This window comes from Microcebus murinus, chromosome 2, assembly GCF_040939455.1.
Source record: "Microcebus murinus isolate Inina chromosome 2, M.murinus_Inina_mat1.0, whole genome shotgun sequence".
In the NCBI taxonomy this organism is placed as follows: Eukaryota; Metazoa; Chordata; class Mammalia; order Primates; family Cheirogaleidae; genus Microcebus; species Microcebus murinus.
In genome coordinates this window covers 87573268-87600919 of record NC_134105.1, presented here as the reverse complement: position 1 = coordinate 87600919, position 27652 = coordinate 87573268, and the positions used below count along the sequence as shown (strand labels likewise).

General features: G+C 40.4%; 1 protein-coding gene across 1 annotated transcript in view; it reads right to left on the bottom strand.

Moving 5' to 3' along the window:
- Positions 1-20748, bottom strand: part of EEIG2 (EEIG family member 2) — a 72275-nt gene extending 51527 nt beyond the window's left edge. The window contains exon 1 of the mRNA XM_075999926.1: positions 20539-20748. Within this exon, the coding sequence (XP_075856041.1) occupies positions 20539-20678 (140 nt within the window). The 5' untranslated portion in view covers positions 20679-20748. The remainder of the gene's footprint in view (positions 1-20538) is intronic.
- Between the last annotated feature and the right edge of the window lie 6904 nt (positions 20749-27652).

The window sequence follows — 27652 nt, the reverse complement described above, 5'->3', positions numbered from 1 at the left end:
CAGGGCACAGTGCCTCACACCTGTAAGCCCTGCACTTTGGGAGGCGGAGACAGGAGGATCACTTGAGGCCAGGAGTTCAAGACCAGCCTAGGCAACATAGTGAGACCCCATCACTAAAAAAAGAAAATTAGCTGGGCATAGTGGTGCATGCCTGTAGTACCAGCTATTTGGGAAACTGAGGCAGGAGGACTGCTTGTGCCCGTGAGTTGGAGGCTACAGTGAACTATTAAATAGTGTCAGGATACTCCAGCCTGGGCGACAGAGCAAGAGAGACTCTGTCTCAAAAACAAATAAACAAAGAAATACATGATGATGTTTGCTCTTGACTATAAATTGCCACAAAAATTAAGAATTCTTTTTTATATATATAATTTTTATTTTTAAATCTTTTTATAAATCTCTCTATTCTTTTTTATATGAATGACCATGAGAAATTGGTTTGAAAAAATTAAGAATTCTTAACAGAATTTAGGTATGTAAAATCTGATCCTGAAATTTTAATTTAATAAAAATAATAGTGACTATGCAGATTTTGGCAGACTAATGCAATTTAGGATAGATCCTATTTATTTATTGAGACAGGGTCTTGCTCTGTTATCCAGGCTGGTTTCGAACTCCTGGCCTCAAGTGATCCTCCTGCCTTAGCCTCCCAAAGTGTTGGGAATATAGGTGCAAGCAACTACGACAGGCCAGATATTATAATCTTTACAGTTTGTGCAGACAAGAGAATAAATGCCAAATAAATAAATTTAATAATATAAAAAATTGAAGTGAAGAGAAATGAAAATAGTTCAATTGCCTAGAAAATAGTTATAGCTCAATATAGATATAGATATTGCAGGTTTGGTTCCAGACTACCAAGATAAACCAAATATCACAATAAAGCGAATCACACAAATTTTTGGGTTTCTCAGGGCATATAAAAGTTATGTTTCACTATATTGCAGTCTATTAAATGTGCAATAGCATTGTGTCTAAAAAACATAACGTATGTACCTTAAAAATACTTTATTGCTAAAAATGCCAATGATCATCTGAGTCGTCAATGAGTCATAATCTTTCTGCTGGTAGAAGGTCTTACTTTGATGTTGGTGGCTGCTGACTCATCAGGGTGGCGGTTGCTGAAGGTTCGGTGGCTGTGGCAATTTCTTAAAATAAGACTATAATGAAGTTTGCCACATTGTTTGACTCTTCCTTTCACGAATAACTTCTCTGTAGCATGCAATACTGCTTGATAGCATTTTACCCACAGAACTTCTTTCAAAATTGGAGTCAATCCTCTCAAACCCTGCCGCTGCTTTATCAACTAAGTTTATATATTATTCTAAATTCTTTTTTGTCATTTCAACAATGTTCACAACATCTTCCTCACAAGTAGTTTCCATCTTAAGAAAGTGGTAAGACTTTCTTTGCTCATCTATAAGGAACAATTCATTCATTCAAATTTTATTATGAGATTGCAGCAATTCAGTCATATCTTTGGGCTCCACTTACAATTTTAGTTCTCTTGCTATTTCCATCACATTCTGCAGTTGCTTCCTCCACTGAAATCTTGAACCCCTCAAAGTCATCATGAGAGCTGGAATCAACTTCTTCCAAACTCTTGTTAATGCTGATATTTTGGCCTCCTCCCATGAATCATGAATGTTCTTAATGGCATCTAGAGTGGTGAATCCTTTCCAGAAGATTTTCAATTGACTTTGCCCAGATACATCAGAGGAATTGCTATCTATGGCAGCTATAGCCTTACAAAATGTATTTGTTAAATAACAGGACTTGAAAGTCAAAATTACTCCTTGATCCATGGGCTGCAGAATGGACATTGTATTATCAGCATGACAACAACATTAACCTCCTCCTCCATCTTTATCAGAGCTCTTTGGTGACTAGGTGCATTGTCAATGAGCAGTAGTATTTTAAAAGGAATCTTTCTTTCTAAGCAGTAAGTCTCAGGAGTGGGCTTAAAATATTTGGTAAACCACACTTTAAACAGATGTGTTGTCATCCAGGCTTTGTTGTTCCAGTCATAGAGCACAGGCAGAGTAGATGTAGCATAATTCTTAAGGGCCCTACGATTTTTGAAATGGTAAATGAGTTTTGGCTTCAACTGAAAGTCAATAGCTGCATTATCCCCTAACAAGAGTGTCAGCCTGTCTTTTAAAGCTTTGAAGCCAAGCATTTACTTATCCTCTCTAGCTATGAAAGTCCTAGATGCCATCTTCTTCCAATAGAAGGCTATTTGGCCTCTACTGAAAATCTGTTGTTTAGTGTAGCCACCTCCGTTAATTATTTTAGCTAGATCTTCTGGATAATATGCTGCAGCTTCTCCATCAGCACTTGCCGCTTCACCTTGCACTTTTAGGTTATGGACATGGTTTCTTTCCTTAATCTTCATGAATCAACCTCTGCTAGCTTCAAACTTTTCTTCTGAAGCTTCCTCGCCTCTCTCAGCAATCACAGAACTGAAAAGTTAGGGCCTTGCTCTGGATTAGGCTTTGGCTTAAGGGAATGTTGTTACTGGTTTGATCTTGACTCTCCAAAATTTCCTCCATCTCAGCAATAAGCTGTTCTCTGTTCTCTTTCTTCTCATCCACATGTTCACTGGAGTAGCACTTTTAATTCCTTCTAGAACTTTTCCTTTGCATTCAACAACTTGGCTAACTGTGTGGTACAAGAGGCCTAGGTTTTGGTCCATTTTGGCTTTCAAGATGCTTTCCTCACTAAGCTTAATCATTTCTAGCTTTTGATTTAAAGTGAGAGACTTATGACTCTTCCTTTCACTTAAACACTTAGAGGCGACTGTAGGGTTATTAACTGGCCTAATTAATTTCAATACTGTTGTATCTCAGGGAATAGGGAGGCCCGAGGCTAGAGGAGGAGATGGGAAACAGCTGGTTGATGGAGCAGTTAGAAGATATGCAACGTTTATCAATGAAGTTTGCCATCTTGTATGGTCACGGTTCACAGCACTCCAAAACCATTATAATAGTAATGTCAGAGACCATTGATCATAGAGCACCATAACAGATATAATGGAAAAGTTTGACATAGGTGAAAATTACCAAAATGTGACACAGAAACACTAAGTGAGCACATGCTGTTGAAAAATGGCACTGATAGATTTGCTTAAATTAGGGTTGTCACAACGCTTAAATTTGTAAAAAAAAAAAACACACACAAAAAAACATCTGCACAATGCGATGAACCAAGGCACATTAAAATGAGCTATTCCTATAGTGCCTAGCACATAGTAGACCCAACAAGTATTTGTTAAATGAAAGAACAGATTTGCCCAGGAATTAGATAGGCTTAGTGGAATTCTGTCAGAAAACACTTTCCTAAAAACAGCTTTATTGAGCTATAACTCACATATAATCTACCCATTTAAAGTGTCCAATTCAATGGTTTTTAGTATATTCAATGTGTAAAACCACCACAACCAATTTTAGAACATTTTCATCACCTCTAAAAGAAACCTCATACTCATTGGCAGTCACTTCCCATTTCCCTCCAATCCCTCAGCCTCAGGTAACCATTAGTCTACTTTCTGTATCTATAGATTTTGCTTATTCAAGACAGTTCATATAAATTGAATCATATAATATGTTGTCTTTTGTGACTGCCTTCTCTACTTAGCATGATGTTTTCAAGTTTCATCCATGCTGTAGCATTTATCAGTACTTCATTTCTTTTCACTACCAAACAATATTCCATTCTATGGACACACCACATTTTATTTATCCATTCATCAGCTGATGGCCATTGTGTTGTTTCAACTTTTTGGCTATTATGATTATGCTGCTATGAAAATTCACGCACAAGTTTATGCATGGACATTATATATTCTTTTGAGTATAGAATTTCATTCCATGTAAAAATGGAATTGCAGAGTCATATGGTAACTGTCCTTTCTGGTTAAATCCTACTAATCTTTCAAAGTTCAAACAAGGAAAAGAGCAATTAATTCTGGCTGAGAAATTAGGGAAAAATCCTTAGAAGAAATGGCACATGAGCTAAGCTCTGAAGGACTAGTAGGATTTAACTAGTAAGGGGAGAATGGGATGATATAATGTCAGATTTGTGACTCTAATAAAGTTTTGACTTGTGTTTATTGTTAAAAAACTATTTTAGGCCGGGCGCGGTGGCTCACGCCTATAATCCTAGCACTTTGGGAGGCCGAGGTGGGCGGATTGCTCGAGGTCAGGAGTTCGAAACCAGCCTGAGCAAGAGTGAGACCCTGTCTCTACTATAAATAGAAAGAATTTAATTGGCCAACTAATATATATAGAAAAAATTTAGCCAGGCATGGTGGCGCATGCCTGTAATCCCGTGGCTCATGCCTATAATCCTAGCACTCTAGGAGGCCGAGGCGGGTGGATCGTTTGAGCTCAGGAGTTCCAAGACCAGCCTGAGCAAGAGTGAGACCCCATCTCTACTAAAAAAAAAGAAAGAAAGAAAGAAATTAGCTGGACAACTAAAAATATAAATAGAAAAAATTAGCCAGGCATGGTGGTGCATGCCTGTAATCCCAGCTACTCGGGAGGCTGAGGCAGCAGGATTGCTTGAGCCCAGGAGTTTGAGGTTGCTGTGAGCTGGGCTGATGCCACAGCACTCACTCTAGCCTGGGCAACAGAACAAGACTCTGTCTCAAACAAACAAAAACAAAAGCCATATTAATGTATTAAGTGCTGTGTGAGTTGTATTTAACTCATGGTAACTTAACTCATGATAATTTTGAGCCTGGGCCCTCATGAAGCATATGTAACTCACATGTCCCTTAACCTTGGAAGCCACGAGAATTGTCAAGTTGCATATGACTCATGTACAGAAAACAATAAAAAATACCAAAGTTTTCATTAAATTAGAAAGGATCATTTTGTTTTTCAAGTTAATTGAATTTCAAGTTAATTCTATTTTCGTAATAAAATAGAATTTCGTAATAAAATAGAAAAACTGTGGCCCCAAGGAAAAAATTTTTTTTTCTGGTGTGGCAGTCAATGTGTTAAAGAGTTGTACATCAATCTTCATCAAGAAAGCATTTTATAGTACAGCCTTTTCTAAAAACTACCTGGCAATTCCTTAGATATTAAATAGTTATCATATGACAGAGGGACTTTCCTAAAACTGCTAAATAAAAACAAATTACTATAAAAGCCTATATGTCTATATTTCACTAAATCATATTAGTTTGGTAAAACTATGGAGACAGTAGAAAGATCAGCAGTTAGAGGAGAGAGAGAGAGAGACAAACAAACAGGCAGAGCACTGAGGATTTTAGGGCAGTGAAACTATTCTGTAGGATACTAGGATGGTGGATACATGTCATTACACATTTGTCAAAACCCATAAAATATACAACTCTCAGAATGAACCCTAATGCAAACTATGAACTACAGGTGGTAAAAATGTGTCAGTGTAATTTCTCCATTGTAACAAAAGTACCACTGTGGTACAGGATGTTGATCGTGGGGGATGTGGGGGCTTGGGAACTCTCTGTACTTTCCACTTAATTTTGCTCTAAAAATAAAATCTGGTAGAAAAAAAAAAAAAAAAAGATGGGCAGAAGTGGTGCTCTCAGAGAATTTAGGGAAGGATCAGAGAAGCAAGTTATAGAAGCCAAGATAGTCAAGTTTGAAGAAACAGGTAATTAAAAAGAGAGTTTTAAAAAGAGCACAAGGTACAAATGAGAAAGTATTGACTAGATACAGCAATTAGAGATGACTGAAGGTACCAGCAAAGACAGTTTTAGTTGCGTGGAGGGGTTGAAATCAGAATACAGGATTGAGGGGAGAGGAGGAGTGCTTCAGAGAGGAAATGTAGATTATTATTTCATGAGGTTTGCCATCAGAATTGTATAGAAAGAGAGGGAAAGGCTGGTGTGGTGGCTCAAGCTTGCAATCTTAGCACTCTGGGAGGCTCAGGGGGGAGGACTGCTTAAGGTCAGGAGTTCCAAGCCAGCCTCTGCAAGAGTGAGACTGAGACACTACAAAAAATAGAAAAATCAGCCTGACATGGTGGCGTGCACCTGTAGTCCCAGCTACTTGGGATGCTGAGGCAAGAGGATTTCTTGAGCCCAGGATTGGAGGTTGCAGTGAACTATGATGAAGCCACTGCACTCTAGCCCCAGCATCAGAGCAAGACTCTGTCTTAAAAACAAACAAACAAACAAACAAACAAACCGAGAGAGAGAGAGAGAGAGAGAGAGAGAGAGAGAGAGAGAGAGAGAGAGAGAGAGAGAGAGAGAGAGAGAGAAGTTAGATGGGGATGAGATCAAAGATACAGGGAAATGGCGAGGAACAGGACAAAGAATAGTTCATCCTCTGAAATGAGAGTTAAAAGATTGGTGAGGCTGAGGGTGGAGGGGTGTGAGACAGAGAGAAAGACACAGACAATAGGAGGCAAGACCTCCTAAGAAGTGGATGGCAAGACCAAATGTGACCTCATTCTTGCACTCATAGAAGGAGCAGCTGGAGAAACTGCCTTATATCACCCAGGTCTTAGATATAACACAAAATTATTTCATATCCATACTGGAAATCTTAAGTCCAGGACTTAAATCTTAAGTCCTATAATGCATAGGAAAAGGCTAGAATGAAAGGCCTGCTACCTCTCTCCCTCCAGCCTGTTCTGTCCTGCTATTCCATCCTTCCTCACTCTGTTTCATTCTCCTGTTGCTATTCTCTTTCCCAGCTTATCCTATTGTAACACCTGAAACCTTATTCTACGGTTAAATAAACTCTAACATTCTCAATCTCTTCGCATTAACGCTCCACTCATTGCCTAACTGGAACCTGGCTATCTTATGAGGATACTACTTGCATTGTACTCCTACAGGGCAGGTGATCTTTGTTTTCCACCCTTATCTTCCACAATCCAGGAGGCAGGACCAGAGCTTTCCTAACTCCTCATTGTCACCTGCAGGCTGTGACTCTTCTATTGTCAAGCTTAAGGCTTAAAAGCATGAGGCACATGACATCTGGCTATATCATGTTCTTCCCCTCCTGGCTGAGGTCACAGGGAAGTACCTGTTTTGTAATCTTTCTCTCTTCACCCCAACACTCATACTGGCTATATTAATGCCACGCAAACAACCTAACACTCTAGACTCAGAGTTCTTTGCACCAACCATTTTTCACACCATTTCTACAAAACCCACACCCTTGCCAACTTTCTAGACTGCTCTACTGAAGTAATCTCAAGCATTAATATCCCACTCTCTGAGCACAAACCCTACCTCCCATCCCAACTCTGTCCAGCGTCATTCCTTCCATACATACCTTCCTTTGATATCACAGAGGTCTTCATCTTCTAATCATTCTATATTTTCCTGATTCATCTTTCTGGCCAGGTTTTTCTCCTTATGCAATCTCGACCCCATGACTGCTTAATTAAATTCCTTCTCAACAACACTTAACTCCCTTGCCTCCTTGGCCTTTCCACATACCTATAAATTTCTAAACCTGAATCGATCCTACCATCTGTTTCCTCCCATACCTAACCTATGTGCACTGCTAGAGAAAACTGCATGAACATATATATTGCCATCACTAAAATTCATGTTTTCAAATCTCAGTTGGCCCTTTTAGACTTGTCTTTGGTCAACTTCCTCTCCCATTCCTTGTGGAAGATTTTCTAATCTTGTATCATTATTCTCATGTCCTTTACTCTACCTTTCTTGGTTGCTATTGAGAAAGCTAAGGTCATCTGATGAGAATTCTCTATTCTAGCCCTAAGCCAACCCGCTAACTTTGCATAAGTCACTCCCCTACTTCTGGCTCCCTGGACTACAGGCAGAAGCAATTCTAGACTCACTGAAATGACCACTCCCTGTCTCTGTCTTTATGTGGCAGCAGTAATATACCACTATACTCATAGTACCCTGAGCACATCATGCTGTTCCATGCCACTGTGTATACTGTTTCTTCTATCATTATTTCTCCTGCAGCTAGACTTTTCAAAAAACCTTGCTAGGGAATTTTCTTCCAAGACACTTCTGTGACTTTCCCCTACATCCCCAAACACTTTCTCCATTCTACTTTTCCTGGATTTATTTTTATTACTGCAAACTTTATACTGCATGGTAAGTTTTCATAAAGGCAATTAAAAGAACAAATTTGGTGTGAAATGACTGGTAAAAACAAGAACTTTTAAGAATTGAATGAGAGGTGAAATCATAGTGGGATGGTGAGGAAAATTTTCATTCATTCAATAAATAACCAACATTTATTAAGGACACAGTATGTATAGTAAGTTGGAGAGAAGTTGTAGGTGGATTATAGGTTGGGACAGGTATGGGTGAAACTTATGACATTTGATCTAGATCTTAAGGAATGGTTGCAATTTGGATCAACTAAGAAGAAGAGGTGGGTGAAGAAGAGGTAGGAAAAGGAAAGAATATCAAAGACAGACATGCATGCACATTTGGCTAGTATAAGTGACCAGTCCTAGCTAAAATGAAAGGTTTAGGAAAAGTAGCAAGAGATAAAACTGAAAGCTTAACCATAGAATCCTGGAGTTAGAAAGAGCCTTAAGAATCTTCTAGTACACCCACCTCAGAGCTCAGGCAGTGAAGCAAGGCCCAATTCCTATCAGGCTGTGGACCAGCCCATGGCCTGAAGGTTGGGGACCACAGCTTCATAGGATAGTCTTTCAAATAGCTTTCATTAATTGATGTGTGACCTTGAACAAATTATTTTCTAAGGGTCAACGTTCTCATCTCTAAAAGAGAGGTGTGGCAGAGGCTAATTGTCCCCTGATATCTGTTCTCCCCTCCCTTTATCATTATTGAATTTTTTAACACGGACACCCAACAAAGGCTACATTTCTCAACCTTCCTTGCACTGGAGGTGGCATTGTGCTTAAATTCTGGTCAATGGACTGTGAGCAGAAGTGACCTCCCTTTCCCCTTTCCTCCTTCCCAGTGGCTGGAATTCGGATGTGGGGTGAGCCAAGTTAGTCTCTGTGGATGAGAACAATACCCTGAGAACAACAAGATAAAAAGAGTCCAGGCCCCTGACAACTTGATAGGGCGGAGCTACCACTCCAACTTGGAGTTTCTATGAGAGAGAAATAAAATTACATCTTGTTTAAGCCACCTGTTACTTAAAAAAGTATCTGTGTTATAGCACTTGACATATATCCTAACCCAAAAGAAGGTAACGATAGTTTCCCACTCCTATTAAAGGAGTTTTATAAAAATTCAATAAAACTAGGAATGTAAAGTATACCTATATACAAGTTAATTTTTTAGTATTTTAAGATCATATTCTCCCTCTTTCTCTCTCTTTTTGTAGAGACAGGGTCTTGCTATTTTGCCCAGGCAGGTCTTGAACTCCTGGCCTCAAGCGATCCTCACCTGGGCCTCCCAAAGTGCTGGGATTCTAGGTGTGAGCCACTGGGCCCAGCCCCATCATCTTCTCTCTTGAGACTAATCCCAGTATCCTGTTAGTAACATAATTCAAGATGCCTCAGAATCCCAATATCCTCCGTGGATCTCTATTTGATAATATCCCTCAAAGGTGGACACTCCAAACTAAGCATAAATCTTTATAAGCTATGTACATAGGATAGCATATATTTCTCCATATTTCCTCATACATTTAATTTGGAGATCTCTGTGTATTTGTCAAATACACAGAGCAAAGCTATAATAGATCCTTTCTCTAAATACCTGCATTCTTTCACTAAATATTTATAAAATGCCTACTGTGCAAGGCTTAGTGATACAATGAATATTAACTTACTGGTATAAAATGACATTAACAATAATTTTACAGGATATAACTATCCTGTAATGTGACTAAATTTTGCAGACTTAGTATTGGAAAGCTACACCTTGGAAAAAAAAAGTAAGTATATACATGAGTTTCTTATCTTTCATATACAATTGCCTTAGACAAATCTAAAGAGGCTAGGTCTAATAACTTGTTTAATGGTATCACATATTGGAACAAGTTTTCTAAGACTGGTATTCAGAAAAAGTTATAATATATATATATATATATATATATATATTTACCTACTATTTTTCTAAAACATAAAAATGAGAAAGCATACTACATAAAGCCTGAAAGACAGTAGAGTTTATTGATTAAATTGGTCGTGAGAGCCAGAGTGCCTCCTAGCTTTGCCACTTACTAGCTGAGTAACTTTCAGCATCTCTTTATGCTCTTATTTCCCAGGTATAAAATGAGAGTAATAAGGGTAATGATAACTGTAATAGTACTGATGCAATAACAGTACCTTCCTCATAAAATTATTTTGAAGATTAAATGTAAAGGTTTAGAAAAGTTCATGGTGCACTGGGAAAGTGCTCATGTAAAGTCTGGCTACTATTATTACAGCTATTATAATAATGTGAATTGATGACCCCATTTCTGGTCAGGGTATACAGAATTGTATTTTACTTTTTAAATTTTTCTTTATTTATCTATATTAAGATATAGTTGACAAATAAAAATTGTATATATTTATGGCGTACAAGGTGATGTTTTGATATATGCATACATTGTGAAATAGTTAAACCAAGCTAATTAACATACCGATCAATTAACATACTTTTTTCCTTTAATAGAGACAGGGTCTCACTATGTTGCCCAGGCTGGAATTGAACTCCTGGGCTCATGGGATCTCCCTGCCTCAGCTTCATGAGTTGCTGGGACTACAGGCTCAGGCTACCACACTCAGCTACAGGCTTATTTTTTGTTGAAGGATCTACTCTCTTAGGAATTTTCAAGTATACACTATTAGTAACTATAGTCACCATGTTGTACAGCAGATCTCCTGAATTTACTCATCCTAACTGAAACTTTGTACCCTTTGACCAGTATTTCCCCATCCCCGCTCCCCACCACCCCCTTCCCCCCCAGCCGGAATTCTATTCTCTGCTTCTACGAATATACCTTTCTAATATTCCACATATAACTGGGATCATGCAGTATTTGTCTTTTTATGTCTGGCTTATTTCACTTAGCATAATGTCCTTCAGGTTCATCCATGTGGTTGCAAATGACAGGATTTCCTTCTTTTTTAAGGCTGAATAGCATTACATTTTATATACTACATTTTCTTTATCCGTTCATCCACTTATGGACACTTAGGTTGTGTTCTTGGCTATTGTGAATAATGCTGCTATGAATTGAGAGTACAGATATCTCTGCAACATACTGATTTCAATTTCTCTGGATATATACCCAGAAGTGAGATTGCTGGAGCCAGAGAATAAAGAATTCTGTGCTGTATGGTCAAACAGCATTTTTTTTTTTTTTTTTTGAGACAAAGTCTCACTCTCTTGCCCGAGTTAGAGTGCCATGGCATCAGCTTAGCTCACAGCAACCTCAAACTTCTGGGCTTAAGGGATCCTCTTGCCTCAGCCTCCCGGGTAGCTGGGACTACAGGCACGCGCCACCATGTCTGGCTAATTCTTTTTCTATTTTTAGTTGTTTGGCTAATTTCTTTCTATTTTTAGTAGAGACGGGGTCTTGCTCTTGCTCAGGCTGCTCTTGCTCTTGCTTAAGCTCGAATTCCTGAGCTCAAACGATCTGCCTGCCTCGGCCTCCCAGAGTGCTAGGATGACAGGCGTGAGCCACCATGCTGGCCCAAACAGCATTTTCTAATGCTGGTTATTTTTGATATTTGCTACTTGTTAGTGATTTTTCATATTAAATCAATTTGATGCACTGAAGGGCAAGTTGGTGATAAAAATCAAAGTCCCTAAAAATCTGCAACTTAGTAATTCCATTTGTATGTGTTAATCCTAAATACATAATAATGGATGTACCCTAAATTTGGCTATAGGATGCTGACTGTAGTTTATTTATAAAAGTATTAATAAGAATAGGAAAGAAGAAAGACTTTGAAAAGTGGCTTAGTTCAATAAATCAAAGAAATCCATATAATACAATGATATGCATCTATTAAAAATAATTTTGTAATTGAATACTTCATGATTATGGGAAGATATATTGAGTGAAAATAAGTATTAAGTATAGCATGATCTCATTTTGGTTTAAAAAAGATAAGTGATAATTGTGTGGGGGTGGATGGGTGTGTATGTATGTTGTATGGATCAATAAAGGCTCCTATATACCAAAATATTTGTAACAGTGTTTATTTCTAGGTGGTTTGTGCACTAGCAATTGTTTTTTAAGAGACAAGATCTTGCTCTGTTGCCCAGTCTGGAGTGCAGGGGGCATGACCATAGCTCACTGCAGCCTGGAACTCTTGGGCTCAAGTGATTCTCTTGCCTCAGCCAAGTAGCTACCCAAGTAGCTACGACTATAGGTACATGCTACCACACCTGGCTAATTTCTTCATTTTTTTGTAGAGATGTGGCCTTGTTATGTTGACCAGGCTGATCTCAAAATCCTGGTCTCAAGGGATCCTCAGCCTCCAAAAGTGCTGGGATTCCAGGCATGAGGCACTGTGCCCCGCATAATTTTTGTTCAGTTCTTTTTGCCTTTCTATTTTCTAAGTTTTTCACATGAATCATTTATAATACTTTGGCAATGAGAAAAAGATAAAAAGAAGTACACAATGTGCAGTGAAAATCTTGAAAACATAAAGATGTACTATCTCACCCCACCCCCCAAATGAAATCCTTTCTGCTTATTTACTAAGTAAAAGATCCAAAACACAGATGTGCTCACATTAGCTTCCTGGACACACCCGAATTCACATGTGTTTTTGTCACAGGCTCATGTGAAACTTATAAAATTATTTAGCTAACAGCACAAAAAAGATGAACAAAATAAGAAAAACTGAGGAATCTGAAAAAAAAATACAGAAAAATATTTCTTGCTATTATTCATTTAAGTAGACCACAATTAAACCTGTTCTGATAGTCTTAATAATTTCAGAAGTGATTTAATGCTATTACAAATCTCTGAAAAGATTTAAACAATAGTCTATCTTTTTGAAAGGTCTTCTGGTCATGAGGGATTGCATATACAATGGGCAGTTGTTGGAGCAACAAGCTATACCAGGGGTGGGGAACCTTCTAGGTGGCCTTCTAGGTCCTTAAGTACAACCTTTTGACTGAACCCAAATTTTACAGAACAAATCCTTTTATTTCTATTCACATATTTTTGTTTGTCTTTTATATTTTTATTTTTAAAATTAACATATTTAAAGTACCAAAGAATAAAATAAGTTTCAATGAAATAAATAAACCTCCCAGATTGACCGGCACAATCAGAACATTAGTAAGCAAGCCATAAGGGCTAAACTGACGGGTGCTTACCCTCATGAGTTAGTCCTAACTTCCCTCGCCAGACTGGCACTGCTATTGTGGCAAGGCTGGTTGACAAGAGTTTGTGGAGGTGGAGTACGCCAGTCTGTTATCAGCTTTTATCAGCAGTGCACTGTGTTTCTGTTTGAAGTGGAATTTGTGAATAGCTGCGCGGCTAGACAGTATTTCTAAATTCTATCTGCTTAACAGCTCATGATGTCAAAGACCAAGAGGATGCTGAAGGAAGAAAACAGATTTTAAATGAGGACTGGAAATTGCAATATTATCTTGTTTCTGCTAAAGATAAGATGATTTGATTGCTTTGTGATACTGCAATTATCAACATTAAAGAAATTCAATGCTCATCAGCATTATAACACTCATAAAGATAACAGATATTTTAAATTAGAGGGAAAGGTGTGAAAGGTACTGCAGAAATTAAAAAATGAAAAGCAAAAACAAAGAGAATTCTTTCAAGCACAATAAGACCTGGAAATGATGCCACTGAAGCAACTTATAAAGTAGCTTATATACTCAGGATAAAAGGGAAGCCATTCAGTGATGAAGAAATTGTGAAAAAATGCACTGTCAAAGTTGTAGGATACTTGGACCGGGATAACATTTCAAAGTACAAACTGTCTCTTTCAAGGAGAACCATAATTGATTGGCAGCATTATAACCTTCAACTTAACAGAACAACTTCTGCAATAGTTCAAAAGGAAAATATATAGTATTCAATTGCTTTGGATGAACTGATACTACTAACTTGGCATAGGTTTTATACTTTATTCAGGTCCTAACAGAAGATTTTCTTTCCTACAAGGAGTTACTTACTTTGGGTTCTCTTGTGAACAGAACCTGAGGAATCGATATCTTCAACAACTTTCAAGATAAATGTTGTGAAGCTGGACTGACTTTGGTAAATTTACTGAGTATATGTATAGATAGTACACCTTCCATAATAGGAAAACATGAAAGATTTATTGCACAGATTTTAAAAAGTATTAAACAGATCCAGATGCTCTCATTTCTTTTCCTTGTACCTTGCACCAGCAAAATCTCTGTTCTAAAGCTATTTTATGTGACATTTTGCAACAAGTTATAAGTATTGTTAACTATATTTGTAAAAATGCAACACAGCATTGTCAGTTTCATAACATGCTAAAGTTGAACTATGATGTATTAAGTGTGGATTTGCCATATCATTCTAAAGGGTATTGGCTATTGCAGGGACAGGTGTTAGCCAAAATTTTATTTCTGTGAGAACAGTTAAATTTTATGAAGAACAGAATCAGCAATGTGAATTATGGAAAGAGGATTTCTATAGGAATGCAGCACTTCTGTGTGGTATCATGTCCAATCAAAACGACTTGAATATTTCTTTGCAAGGTAAAACTAAGTCGTATGTGGCAAAAATCCAAGCATTTTGAAAAAAGCTATCTTTTTTCAAAACACTACTTCTTCAAAAGGAAACTTCAGATGAGATTTTCCCCAGTTAGCAAAGGTCATTGATGAGAAGAATATGCAGCTGTTATAGGCCTATTAATTGGACAATACAATGAAAGGTTCACTGACTTTGAGAATCATGACATCACATTCAGATTAGCATTTCAGCCTCACCTACTTGTTATCACCAAGGCACCTAAAAAAACTACAGATGGAACTAATTGAGTTCTCAGTAGATGACATTTTAAAGTCATTGTCTGATGTTAAGAAAGATCCAATTGAAATATGGAAAAATGCAGAATACCCATGCCTTCAGCAACATACCCAAAAAATGCTTTCTTGTTTTTCAACCACTTATTGCTGCAAATCTACGTTCTCCTACTTAACCCAAATCAAGATGCCCTTAAGGTCACAAATGACTGACACCCATCTAGAGGATCAACTGGAATTGCAGACCTCCATGCTGTAACCAAATATTCAAATGCTTTCCAAAAAAAAAGCAGACTCAAAGTCATTAAAAGGTTAGTTACCTTTAAAATTAACAAATAATTTTTGAAATTATTAAGCACACAGTATTGATAGTTAGGTTTTTACAAAATAATGTGCATTTTTTTTTTTTTTTTTTTTTTTTTTTTTGAGACAGAGTCTCGCTTGTTGCCCAGGCTAGAGTGAGTGCCCTGGCGTCAGCCTAGCTCACAGCAACCTCAAACTCCTGGGCTCAAGCAATCCTGCTGCCTCAGCCTCCCGAGTAGCTGGGACTACAGGCATGCACCACCATGCCCGGCTAATTTTATATATATATACATTAGTTGGCCAATTAATTTCTTTCTATTTATAGTAGAGACGGGGTCTTGCTCTTGCTCAGGCTGGTTTCGAACTCCTGACCTCGAGCAATCCGCCCGCCTCAGCCTCCCAGAGTGCTAGGATTACAGGCGTGAGCCACCGCGCCCGGCTAATAATGTGCATTTTTAAGTAAATCTAATTTAAGTTTCTTGAATGCGGCCTTATTCAATTACAGCTAAATTAACGCGGCCTTCCAACAGGAAAAGGTTCCCCACCCCTGGGCTACACCATATAGCCTAAGCATATGGTAGGCCTTACCATCTAGGGTTGTACAAGTACACTCTATGATCACACAATGACGTAATCACCTAATGATGCATTTCTCAGAACATATCTCCATCCTTAAGTCATACAAGACTGTATTTTAGGTCGGGCGCGGTGGCTCACACCTGTAATCCTAGCACTCTGGGAGGCCGAGGCGGGAGGATTGCTCGAGGTCAGGAGTTCGAAACCAGCCTGAGCAAGAGCAAGACCCCGTCTCTACTATAAATAGAAAGAAATTAATTGGCCAACTAATATATATAGAAAAAATGAGCTGGGCATGGTGGCGCATGCCTGTAGTCCCAGCTACTCGGCAGGCTGAGGCAGCAGGATTGCTTGAGCCCAGGACATTGAGGTTGCTGTGAGCTAGGCTGACACCATGGCACTCACTCTAGCCTGGACAACAAAGTGAGACTCTGTCTCAAAAAAAAAAAAAAAAAAGACTGTATTTTATTAGATAACAATTTGGCTTCACTTGAGTAGACCACTATAAATGTACAATATATTTCCTGAATGTTTTATTAATTATGGTATGTAACATCTGACCATTTACCTTAACCACCTGAATAACATTTATTACAAATAAACACATCTTAGTCTTTTTATAATATTTTTTTCTAACCTCATTACTGAATAAGCCCTCCCAGGAAAAACTGGATCCTTCTAAAATCAATTTTCACTAATAATCTTTAAAAGGGCAAAACAGTATAAAGAGATTCTAAGTGGGAAGTTCAGTAAGCAGGCTTATATGGCTCCAACAGATGGAAATCTATTAATAAGAAATCCACATACCACAGTAAATGTCTTCAACTGCTTATCAGGCCCATTGTCACCTTATGCCAAGCTTACAACTTAACTCTTCATATCCTCTACCAACATATACAATATTCCCCTCAAACAAAACAAAGGCTTTTTTGGACTTTCTCATTTCCATAATGGCATCAAAGTTATCTGCCATAGCATTATCATTTATCAGTCACTTACACAGGAGCAAATGTCCTCAGAGTTCAGGTTCTCATTTGCTCCTGCCTGGGTTTAACAGCCTCCTAATTTGTCTCCCCATCTCTAATCTATCCCCACTTGAATCCAAATAGCATCAGCCTGCTAGCCTGCTTAAATACCACTTTAATCACATTACAGCTCAGCTGAAGAATCTTTGATTAAATTTTATACTATGAGCAGTGGAAAGTAAACTCTTTATAATAGCCTTCAAAGCCTTCTTCTAATCTTATCTTCTGCTTCTGCTCAGTGTGAACTCTTTGCAATCTATCACCAATTCCTATTAATGACTTGCTCAAGCTGTCTTCCCACCCTTTCTTGTCAATGCAAATTCATGTTCCCAGTACACTCAACTAAAATGCTAATATGGTTTTCAATAACCATTATGGTTTTCAGTAACCATTACAACTGTAAATAAACACTTTTCCTTTCGAATTTCAACAACACTCACATATTGTCGATCTACTGATTAAGCACTAGTCATACTGTCTCCTACTGTCAAGTAATTATATATCTATGATCTAATTTCATTAAATAGATGTAATTTCCTTGTGGACCCTTATATTTGTTGTACTTCTCACAGCTCCAAACAGGTAGAAACCTGGTAAAGGCCCAATTAATATTTGGTGAACAACAAATGATCTGCATGTTTAATTTTTGTACAAAGCCAAATATATATGTATATAGCCATATATATTGCCATATATATGTATATAAATTTCTATGTACCTCTAAGGCTTGTCTCTAACAAAATGAATATTATTTTATATAGGTTCATGCATTGGGGAGGGGTGGTCTTCAAGGCCACACCCAGCTTTGCTGATTTATTAGGAGAACCCACAGGACTCAGCATATAATTATCCTCATGGCTAAGATTTATTACAGCAAGAGGATACAAAACACAATCAGCACACATTTAATTTCTCCAGCATCAAATTGGATAACATGTATTGTCTACCAGGGAAACTTCTTAGAAACCCAGCGCCCAAGGTTTTTACTAGGGCTGGTCATATAGGCATTCTCTGCTGAGCATGGGCCAAAATTTCAGATTTTCAGAAGGTGTTTAGCATAAACCACAGTTTGTACAGTCTAGGAACAGTGAGCCACTCTTATTATTTAGGTAAAGTTTTATATCATATTTGGAAGCATTTATCATTCAAATTCCCACATGGCAGCCAAAGGCCAACCTTGTAAGCAGGCCTTTCTGAGCATAGCAGTCCTGGGCCTGTTACCTCTTTTCTATGTAATTCATTTCGTATTTTTATGGAAGAAATGTTACAGGGTTAACCATACCTTATTTATAACAGGCACATAAAGTGACTTAAACAAAATTAAAATCTAGCATTTAATTAGAGATATACTGCCTAGATTGGTACCCCCTAATTAAAAGTTATGTAATTTTGAAGTAATTCACTTCTTTGGGTATTTCCAGTTCTTTTTCTGGAGATAGCTCATTTCTTGCAAAATGAGCTATCTTTCTTAAACCAACACTTTTGTGGTTGTCAGGAGAAAGGAATTAAGTACAGTATCTAAAGCAAAAGGGCATTCTAGGACAAGTTCCCTGCCTCTTGGTGCCAAAACACTATTTGCTGTTTTACATACATCATCCTACTAAATCCTCACAACAACCTGATATGTCAGTGATGGTTCCTACATTACAGATGGAAGCTTTGAGAGGCCAAGTAACCCATCCAGTTCTACCACAGTGGAACTGGGATTTTAGCTTGGACTCGCCTCATTCCAAACCCTTGCTCTTACTTAGCTTTATGCCAACTATCTCTACCTAACTTCAAAGGCACAGGCTCTTTATTATGAATCATTTCTCTTAAACTATGTGGCTTTTTTGTTTGACAATACAGAGCACTGCCCTTTACCTTATTTGTCTTGACTAAAGTAAGATTTTAATTGAAACAGAGGGGTTAAGTGCAACCCAGGATATTCAACTTTTTCACTTCCAAGTCCTGCAGAATACAAATCGAATTATATCCCTTGCTTGCTAAAACCATTAGGAAGCTCCCTACTCAGAAACTCTTCTGTACTGCACACAGCTTTTTCCAGGCATAAGCCTGTTTGAAGTCGGACAGACTTGTATCAACATCTTGGCATTGCACTTACCAGTTTGGGAAAATTATTATGCTTTAGGAGCCTCAGTTTATTTACCCACAAAAGAGGGACCCTTATCTCATAGACTTGCTGTGAAAATTCAAAAGATAATATGTTTAAAAGGCCCAGCCGGCACATGTTTGCTGAATAAATAACTGCCTGCAAGGACAGAATAACTGATTTGTGAGAAGGTAAGCCAAATCGATATTCTGAAAAAGCAGGTAGTAGACAAGCGCCCTCACCACCAGGTGTCACCACTGGCTCAGGAGAGCACGTCTAACTGCCCGCCATGGGGGTGGATCCCTGCAGCAAACCAGTCTAGGCCTCAGGGTAGCACTGGCACCTGCACCTACAGGACATTCACGAGTTGGCTTTGGCTTTTCAGTATCTTAAGAGCCAGTCTAATATATTTTGCACCATTCTAGGTTACGCTGTTCTCTTATAGGGCAATGTGTAAAAAATTATTGTAGTACAATTAATTAGCTGAATAGCTATAGATGTGTCATCACAGTTTAATTTTAAAAACTACCCTCAGCGGACTATTTTTTAATTTCGAGAATCAATAGTGCTTTACATATCCTTTGGTTGAGCCAACTGGGCATTTTCTGGCTTCCATAGGCTTCAATATTACCACAATGGACAATCTTCTGGCCCCAATTCCCCAACCCATTGACATTATTTCCTTTACATTATTAATGGGGTGACGAATAAAAGGAAAGCTGAATATTTTTAGGGCAAATATAAAGTCTATGACTAGCATATAAAGAGGCAAAACAAACATAACCATTAACCCTTCTCCTTGATCTCAGGAATCCAAAAGTTTATTTAAAAAATTCTTTTCTATTTTCTTGAAAACAAAAACACCTTAGCGTAATCTGTCAACCTGTGAATAGCTTTGGAATTGCTCAAGGAGCACTGCCACACCCAGCATAACCTGCTAAAGCCTCTCCCTGGAAGTTCCCAGGGGCTTACTTCAAAACGTGGGCAGGGCCTGGGCTCCCCTCTGGTTCTAAGTCCCCCATGCAGAGACCCACTAGTGGCCACTTCAAGACGGGTAATTCACTGACTACTAGCGAGTAACTCGAGACGCAGCCCTGTGATGTGGCATGGACTGTTGACTCGTCTGCCAGGAACACTTGACTCAAGTCAAAACTGACCAGGCCCACCCCAGCCTCAGACTAGGCGTCCAAGTCCCCGCGCAACCCACAAGGGAGAAGGAGTTACGCTAAGCACAGGTTTCAGTTCAGAACGGGCGCTCTCGGAACCCAAGCAGTTTGGGTGGAACAGCTCAAGTTCCACCGTGCATTTCCCAGATATGAAAATGTCTTAAGAGAAACCAGAAGCAGCAATCTCTCCCTCTGGCCTTCGTCCCCATTCCTAGACAATTCGAGAGGAGAGAGCAGATACCGGGGACCATCTGGAGTTAGGTGCGCAAGAGCCAAAGCCAGCCGAGATGAACCCTTTTGCGAAACGCTTTGCAGATCGATAAATTCCCAACCGGTGTCAAACGCGTCCCTAGAGAAAGGCGAGCTCACAGGCTGGCCGCCCTGCTGGAGCAAGCGGGCCGAGGGAAGAGATGCTGCCCGGCAAGCACGCCCCGGCGGCGCAGGCGGGGCCCGGCGGCTGGCGAGCAGCGGGCGGCGCGGAGGGCGAGTTACCTGGAGGACTCGGCCGTGAAGCTGCCGCCGTCCAGCAGCCGCATCTTGCAGAAGAGGACCCCATTGACGAAGGGCACCGAGGAGAGCTCCTCGAGCTCGAAGTCCACCTTAAACTTAAACTTCTTTTTCTTCATCATCATGAGAGCCAGGCGCCTGCGAGCGGGGCGCGCGGGCGGGCGCCGCAGCCTCAGCTCGGCCGAGCCCCGGATCCGCCCAGCCCCATGGCCGGGGCCGCGAGCGGCGCGCGGGGGCGCGGCCGGGGGGCGCCGCGGGCCGGCCGGGGCCGGGGCCGCCGCCGCCGCCGCCTCTCGCGGCAGCTCGGGCCAGAGCTCGGCGGCGGCTGCGGCGCGGACCCCGGCCGCCCGCGGGGAGCGGTCGTGCTGCAGCTCGCCCTGCGGGTGGGCGCCCTCTTGGTGCGCAGCTCGCCGTCGCCGCCGCCGCCGCCGCCGCCGCCCGTCAGAGAGCCGGGAGAGGCTCGGCTCGGAGAACGGCCGCCGCAGCCGCCTCGGGGCTCCGGGCGCCCCCAGCGGCCGCTGGCCAGCAGCGCACCGCAGGGCGGAAGCCGGAGGGGCGGCGGGGAAATTCGCGGCGGGCGGGCGCCTCTCTGGGGAAACTAACCCGCGACGGCAGTTAGCACGTCACGCCTCTCCGGGGTTAAAAAAAGACAAACCCAACGAGAAAGGCTTCCTTCTGCAGCTTCCTCTCCGCCTTCCTTTTCGGGTTTTTGCACCGCCTCCTTTTTCCCCCTCCCCCACTAGGGATTTCTTTCCTTTGGGTTTGAGAGTCATGGGTTAATAGGGGCCAGTCAGAATCTCCACGACGTTGTTTTGGTCAAATTTAAATTCTAAAACTAAAATTTCCTTTAAGTGCTCTAAAATTCACGAGCCTTCAAATATAAGACGAAGGTGAGGTAGGAAAAAGGAAAAGGCTGTGTTGAGGGCCTACCAAGCGCCCACACACTGTCCTGCTGCCGGCGTTTTCTCTTGTTTATGCCTTATCTAACTCCTGTTACCCAGCACAAAAGATAGACAGAAGGAGTTAAGATAACATACCTTCCCTTTTAAAATTGGCCTGTCCCTACTGAGAACTGAAATGCTTAAAATCAAATTCTGCAGGGTAGGCTTTAAAAATATCTCCCTGGATGAAAAACAATGACCTGCCTTCCATAAGCATGTATATGCTGTTACAATATATGTTGTCGACTTGGTTACATATTGTTGGTCTTTTTAAACTGAGTTATTGTCCTTTTAACTCAAAAGTTCTCTTGAGGTAATCTCTGAAAGTGTGAAATAGAAAAAAAATTATCTTTTCCAGTTTACCTATGTATTCATTCATTCACATAAAAATATTTTTTTAATTGCCTAAAAGGTTAGTCACTGGCTAGACCCAGTGATCCAAAAACAATAGCTGCCCTCAAGAATTTTACAATCTAGTGAGGGAGACATGTTTAGATGTCATTTAGAAAAAAACATAGGCCGGGTGTGGTGGCTCACACCTGTAATCCTAGCACTCTGGGAGGCCGAGGTGGGCGGTATTGCTCAGGGTCAGGAGTTCGAGACCAGCCTGAGCAAGAGCGCGACCCCGTCTCTACTAAAAATAGAAACAAATTAATTGGCCAACTAAAAATATATAGAAAAAATGAGCCGGGCATGGTGGCGCATACCTGTAGTCCCAGCTACTCGGGAGGCTGAGGCAGGAGGATCGCTTGAGCCCAGGAGTTTCAGGTTGCTGTGAGCGAGGCTGATGCCACGGCACTCTAACCCAGGCAACAGAGTGAGACTCTGTCTCAAAACAAAACAAAACAAAACCTAGCATCAAGCTAAGTAGAACTTAGAGGAGGAAGCAATTACTTGAGGTTAACAAATTTTCTGTATTTCAAAGAATGAAGAGAGTTTGCCACAAAATGGGGGAGGAGGGCGGGAGGTGTTCCAGGTGAAAGAAATAGGAGAATAAAGACCCAGAGGCAGGGTTTAGAAGTTTAGGGATAGGGATTTGGTAGTGGATGGAGCTTGCTGCCCTTCAGGACGGGAGTCAAAGATAGTGGGAAGAGTTAGGGCACTTCCTGGTTTGTAGTTTGAACAACTGGATGGATGATTGAACAACTGAATCGATGATTCCATTGATTGCACGTTGGAAGCAGGAAGAGGCCAGGTTGGGAATGGAAGAGATAATGAGTCTTTGAACTGCTTGCAATACATTTAGGGAGAGAGGGGCAGCCTTAGCTCATGAAATATGCATTAAGAATTGAAAATGTGCATTTGGGAACTGGGGTATTTGTTGATGGCTGAAGTCCAAAAGATAGATAAGAATGAATTACTCCGAAGAGTATTTCATGGGTAGATGGAGAAAGAGATTGTGAAGACCCCTGCGAAGGAGCAATCAGAGGAAGAGAAGATTAGGAAAGAGAGACAGCCTGGAAGCCAAGAGAGAGCATTTTAATCATTGAACAGTCATTGTTATTGACTTACTGTGTGCCAGGCATTATGCTGGGGACTAGAGACACAAAAGAATAAGACATATAAGGCTTACAAATGAAAGGAGGAAAACATAGATAAGCAAGAGAACAATTAAAATGTTAGAAAAAGAGAGAAAGAGGTCCATGATCCATGGAGGGCTGAGGACAGAGTTTCTGGAAAGTGTTACAGAGCAATCCCAGAGGTTCAGGACTAGAAAGAAGCTACTGAATTGAAGATCTAGGAGGTCTTTGGTGATCTTGGCAAGAGAAGTATCCGTAAAAGATAGTGGTGAAGTAACATTAAAATGATCTAGAAGCGAATGGAAGGCTGTAATGACTAATAATTTTTAGGTGACTAAAAATTATTTTTTCTTGCCAGTGAGGTCTTTGCCTCAAAAAAAAAATAATAAAAAATAAAAAATAAAAATTATTTTTTCTGATTTTTGTCAGTGAATGAAAAGAAAGAGGAGGGTAGCCTGAGGAGGAGGGTTCAAGCATTTTCAATAATATTCAGGACTATCCAATATTTATTGAATGCCTATTATGTGCCATGAACCTTAATAGTTCCTATAGATCTGAGATACAGTCTGTTGGAGGACACAGAGAAGGCAGCAGGCAGGTGCAGTACAATGAAACACTGAGTGCTGGTTATATATGATGGGGAATAGAGGCTGCTGTGGGAGAATATAATGACATCTAACCAGGCTGAGTAGGTTATGGAAGGCTTTCTTGGGTAAGTGACATTTAAGCTGAGGCCTGAAAGATGAAGGTGGGGGGTGGGGAGCAATTTCCAGGAAGAAGGCAGTGTGTGTGGAAAGGCTCAGAGGAAGAAAGACCATGTTGCAGAGGGAACTGAAATTAGTTCTGTCTGGCTGCAACTGAGAGTGGGGTGTGGTGACAAGGGTATAACAGGGAGCCACTTAAGTTTTAAAGCAGAGGAATGATATATTCAGATTTGCATTTTGTAAAGAACTCCAGCTGTAGTAAAACTGGAAGGTGGGAGACAGCCTGCTACTCTTTTTTTTACATTCATGGTTTGATAATTAAACATCTTGTATGAGTCAGGGTCAAGGCAGGAAACAGATGTCATACTCAAAAGTTTTTAAATGAGGAAAGTTTAATGAAAGGACTCTTTACAGAGTTGGGGGCAGGGCCAGGGACCCACAGTCTGGTGGGAGGTTGAAAGGGAGAGCAGATAATATCCTGATTTCTCTCACCTCCTACTTTCTGATCTCCTGCTGATGCCTCCCATGATTCAAAACCAACCCAAGACAGAGGGCAAAGGAGCCTGGGAGATATAGTTCATAGAGGACAGAGTCGGGCACAAAGTAGGGCACTGAAGGGTGGAGAATGGATAGAGGTAAAGGGACGGAAAGTTACCAGCACACACTGATTCAGTCAGGGTTCACTGCACGAAGCTGAAACCACTCTAGATATTTCAAAAACAAAGGGATTTCATCCAGGCAATTCGGTGCTTCTGAAGTCCTTGGAAGGGCTGGAGGGGTAGAAGTCAGCAGACTGTTGAATTCAAAGTCACATCACATGTGGTAAACGTTACTAGTGGTCACTGATATCTGGTCCTGATTTCTCAATCCCCTTGCAGTTAAGTGGGGCCTGGTGACGCGTTTTAGCCAATAACATGTGAGAAGAAGTAATGTGTCACTTCCAGAATGAGACAGTAAAAAGCCTTTGAACAGTTTTCTGGAATCTCTCTTCCCTGCTACAATAGTCATGGAGGAGACTTTGAGTTAAGATGTAGTAGCCACAAGATTGAAGCAGCCCAGATCTGAGTCAGCATCTGGAGAGCAATTGCCCACACCTGCTGTGAATATTTTGTCCATGAGAAAGTTTTATTGTAGTAAGCCACTGAGATCTTGGGGACTGCTTGTTACTACAACATCATGGTAGCTTATTTTGACAAAAATATAATGTAGGGAAAAACAAGCACCACATATATTCACCAGCAAACTGGTATTAACTGAGTAGCACCTAAGTGGACACATAGGTACTACAGTAATAGGGTATTGGGTAGGGGGGAGGGGGGCGGGGGGCGGGTATATGCATATATAATGAGTGACATGTGCACCATCTGGGGGATGGTCATGCTGGAAACTCAGACTTGTGGGAGGAGGAGGGGAAAGGGCATTTATTGAAACCTTAAAATCTGTACCCCCATAATATGCCGAAATAAAAAAAATATATATAATGTAGCTGGACTGGGAAGCTGACAATAGGACACTGCTACTGCTGCTGCCACCACTGCTGGCTCTCATGCCCCTGAAAACTATGAGGAGTCTGAATGCCACATACATGTCATCACACTTTGCTTTCAAGTGACATAGCAGCAGGAAGATAGCCTCCATTTCACTTGCACCTGTTTTTTCATAAGTACCTGTATTTGGCTCTCCTTATTTGCACCCAGAAATTGAGTGGCAAGAGAGTCAGAGAAATGTAATGTTCAGCTTTCCAACTTCTTTAAATAGGAGGATGGTGGAATGGAAGTTGAGGTAGCAGCTCTAAGCGTCTACTCCACTGCCTATAATGCAAGTTTCTCAAAGGCAGGGGTGGTTTGCTAATTATCTTCATATCTTTTCTATCTGGCCCAGTACCTAGTAGCCAGATATTCAATAAATACTTCTTGAAATGATCTGGATTTATAGACCAATCCTGAGTGTTTTACCTCTCAGGTAAAACAACAGAGCTGCTAGACATGTGCTAAGACTACCTGCTGCCAGAGATTTGACAATAAGTTCTTCTTTTTTGTTTTGTTTTGTTTTTGGAAACAGAGTCTCACTCTGTTGCCCAGGGTAGAGTGCCATGGCATCAGCTTAGCTCACAGCAACCTCAAACTCCTGGGTTCAAGCAATCCTACTGCCTCAGCCTCCCAGTAGCTGGGACTACAGGCATGAGCCACCATGCCCGGCTAATTTTTTCCTATATATTTTTAGTTGCTCATCTAATTTCTTTCTATTTTTAGTAGAGACCGGGTCTTGCTATTGCTCAGGCTGGTCTCAAACTCCTGACCTCGAGCTATCCTCCTGCCTCGGCCTCCCAGAGTGCTAGGATTACAGGCGTGAGCCACTGTTCCTGGCCGGCAGTAAGTTCTTACAGTACCCTCTACTATGAGAAGAGAGTAGTAGAGATCCCCAGTAAAAGAGGAGAGGATGAGCAGAAGAAAAAGTAACCATACCAAACAATTAAGAATAATAATGTAAGTTAAAATCAGGTTCAGCTGCTAATAAAAGAAAACTCAAAATAATAGTGGCTTAAATATGACAAGAGCTCATTTCTTTTTTATTTAAAGTCAGAGGGTAAGCAATCCAGAGCTGGTATGGGAGCTCCATGAGCATCAGAGACTCAACCTCTGTTGCTCCATCACCCTTAATATGTGGTTTTCACCCCATGGTTTAAGATGACTACTGGACTACTGCTGAAGCTCCAGCCACTCTTTCTTTCTTTCTTTCTTTCTTTCTTTCTTTCTTTCTTTCTTTCTTTCTTTCTTTCTTTCTTTCTTTCTTTCTTTCTTTCTTTCTTTCTTTCTTTCTTTCTTTCCTTTCTTTCTTTCCTTTCCTTCCTTCCTTCCTTCCTTCCTTCCTTCCTTCCTTCCTTCCTTCCTTCCTTCCTCTTTCTTTCTTTCTTTCTTTCTTTCTTTCTTTCTTTCTTTCTTTCTTTCTTTCTTTCTTTCTTTCTTTCTTTCTCTCTTTCTCTCTTTCTCTCTTTCTTTCTCTCTCTCTCTTTCTTTCTCTCTCTCCTTCCTTCCTTCCTTCCTTCCTTCCTTCCTTCCTTCCTTCCTTCCTTCCTTCCTTCCTTCCTTCCTTCCTTCCTTCCTTCCTTCCTTCCTTCCTTCCTTCTTTCTTCTTTTTTTTTTTGTACTGGGAGCAGAGTCCAAATCTAGTCATCATTTATAGTATTTCTTCATTTCAGTCAACAAGAAGATGGAAGAAAGGCATGCTCCCTCCCTTCAAAAACACTCCCTGGAAGGTACACACCCTACATTTACTTAAACCCCATTGGTGAGTGGAATGTGAACAGAAGTGAAGGAACCAATTCCAGGACTAGCCCATAGAAATCTCCCGCACATGATCCTCCTTTCACTTGGAATCTGCTGGTCAGATTTTAATGCCGAGGGAAATTTTGGAAGTTACATGTTGAAGATGACAGAGCCTCCATAATCCTGGATCCCTAGGTGATCCTGTGGTAAAGGGTAAGCCAGGAACACTTACACTGAACTGTTTTGTGAGCAAGAAACAAACTTTCATTCTGACCTTTTGAGGTATTTTTGCCACACAGCTAGCTTTACCCTAACTAACACAAAAATGATTACAGAAGCAGGATGCTCTTATAAAAACCTCAAACTAGTCAGGCAGGTAGTCGACATCAAGTCGACTTCTATTACTGGAAGCTGAAAAATGGACCCATGGCAAGAAATTTGGTAAAACAGTTGCCTGTGTTGGGGCTCAGAGAATGATACCCCAAAGATGGTGCTTTAGTAAGCTGAATACTTTTGGATTTAAGGAATGGGAAGGTCGTAGAATCTACCTCAGAACCAAGAACTTTCTAATCTCTTTTTTTCTCTGGGCTCTCTCTGGAAGTTCCTTTATTTGACTGAGAAGAAAACTTCTTCCAAAAGAAATGCCATTGTCTTAAGACTCTCTCCCT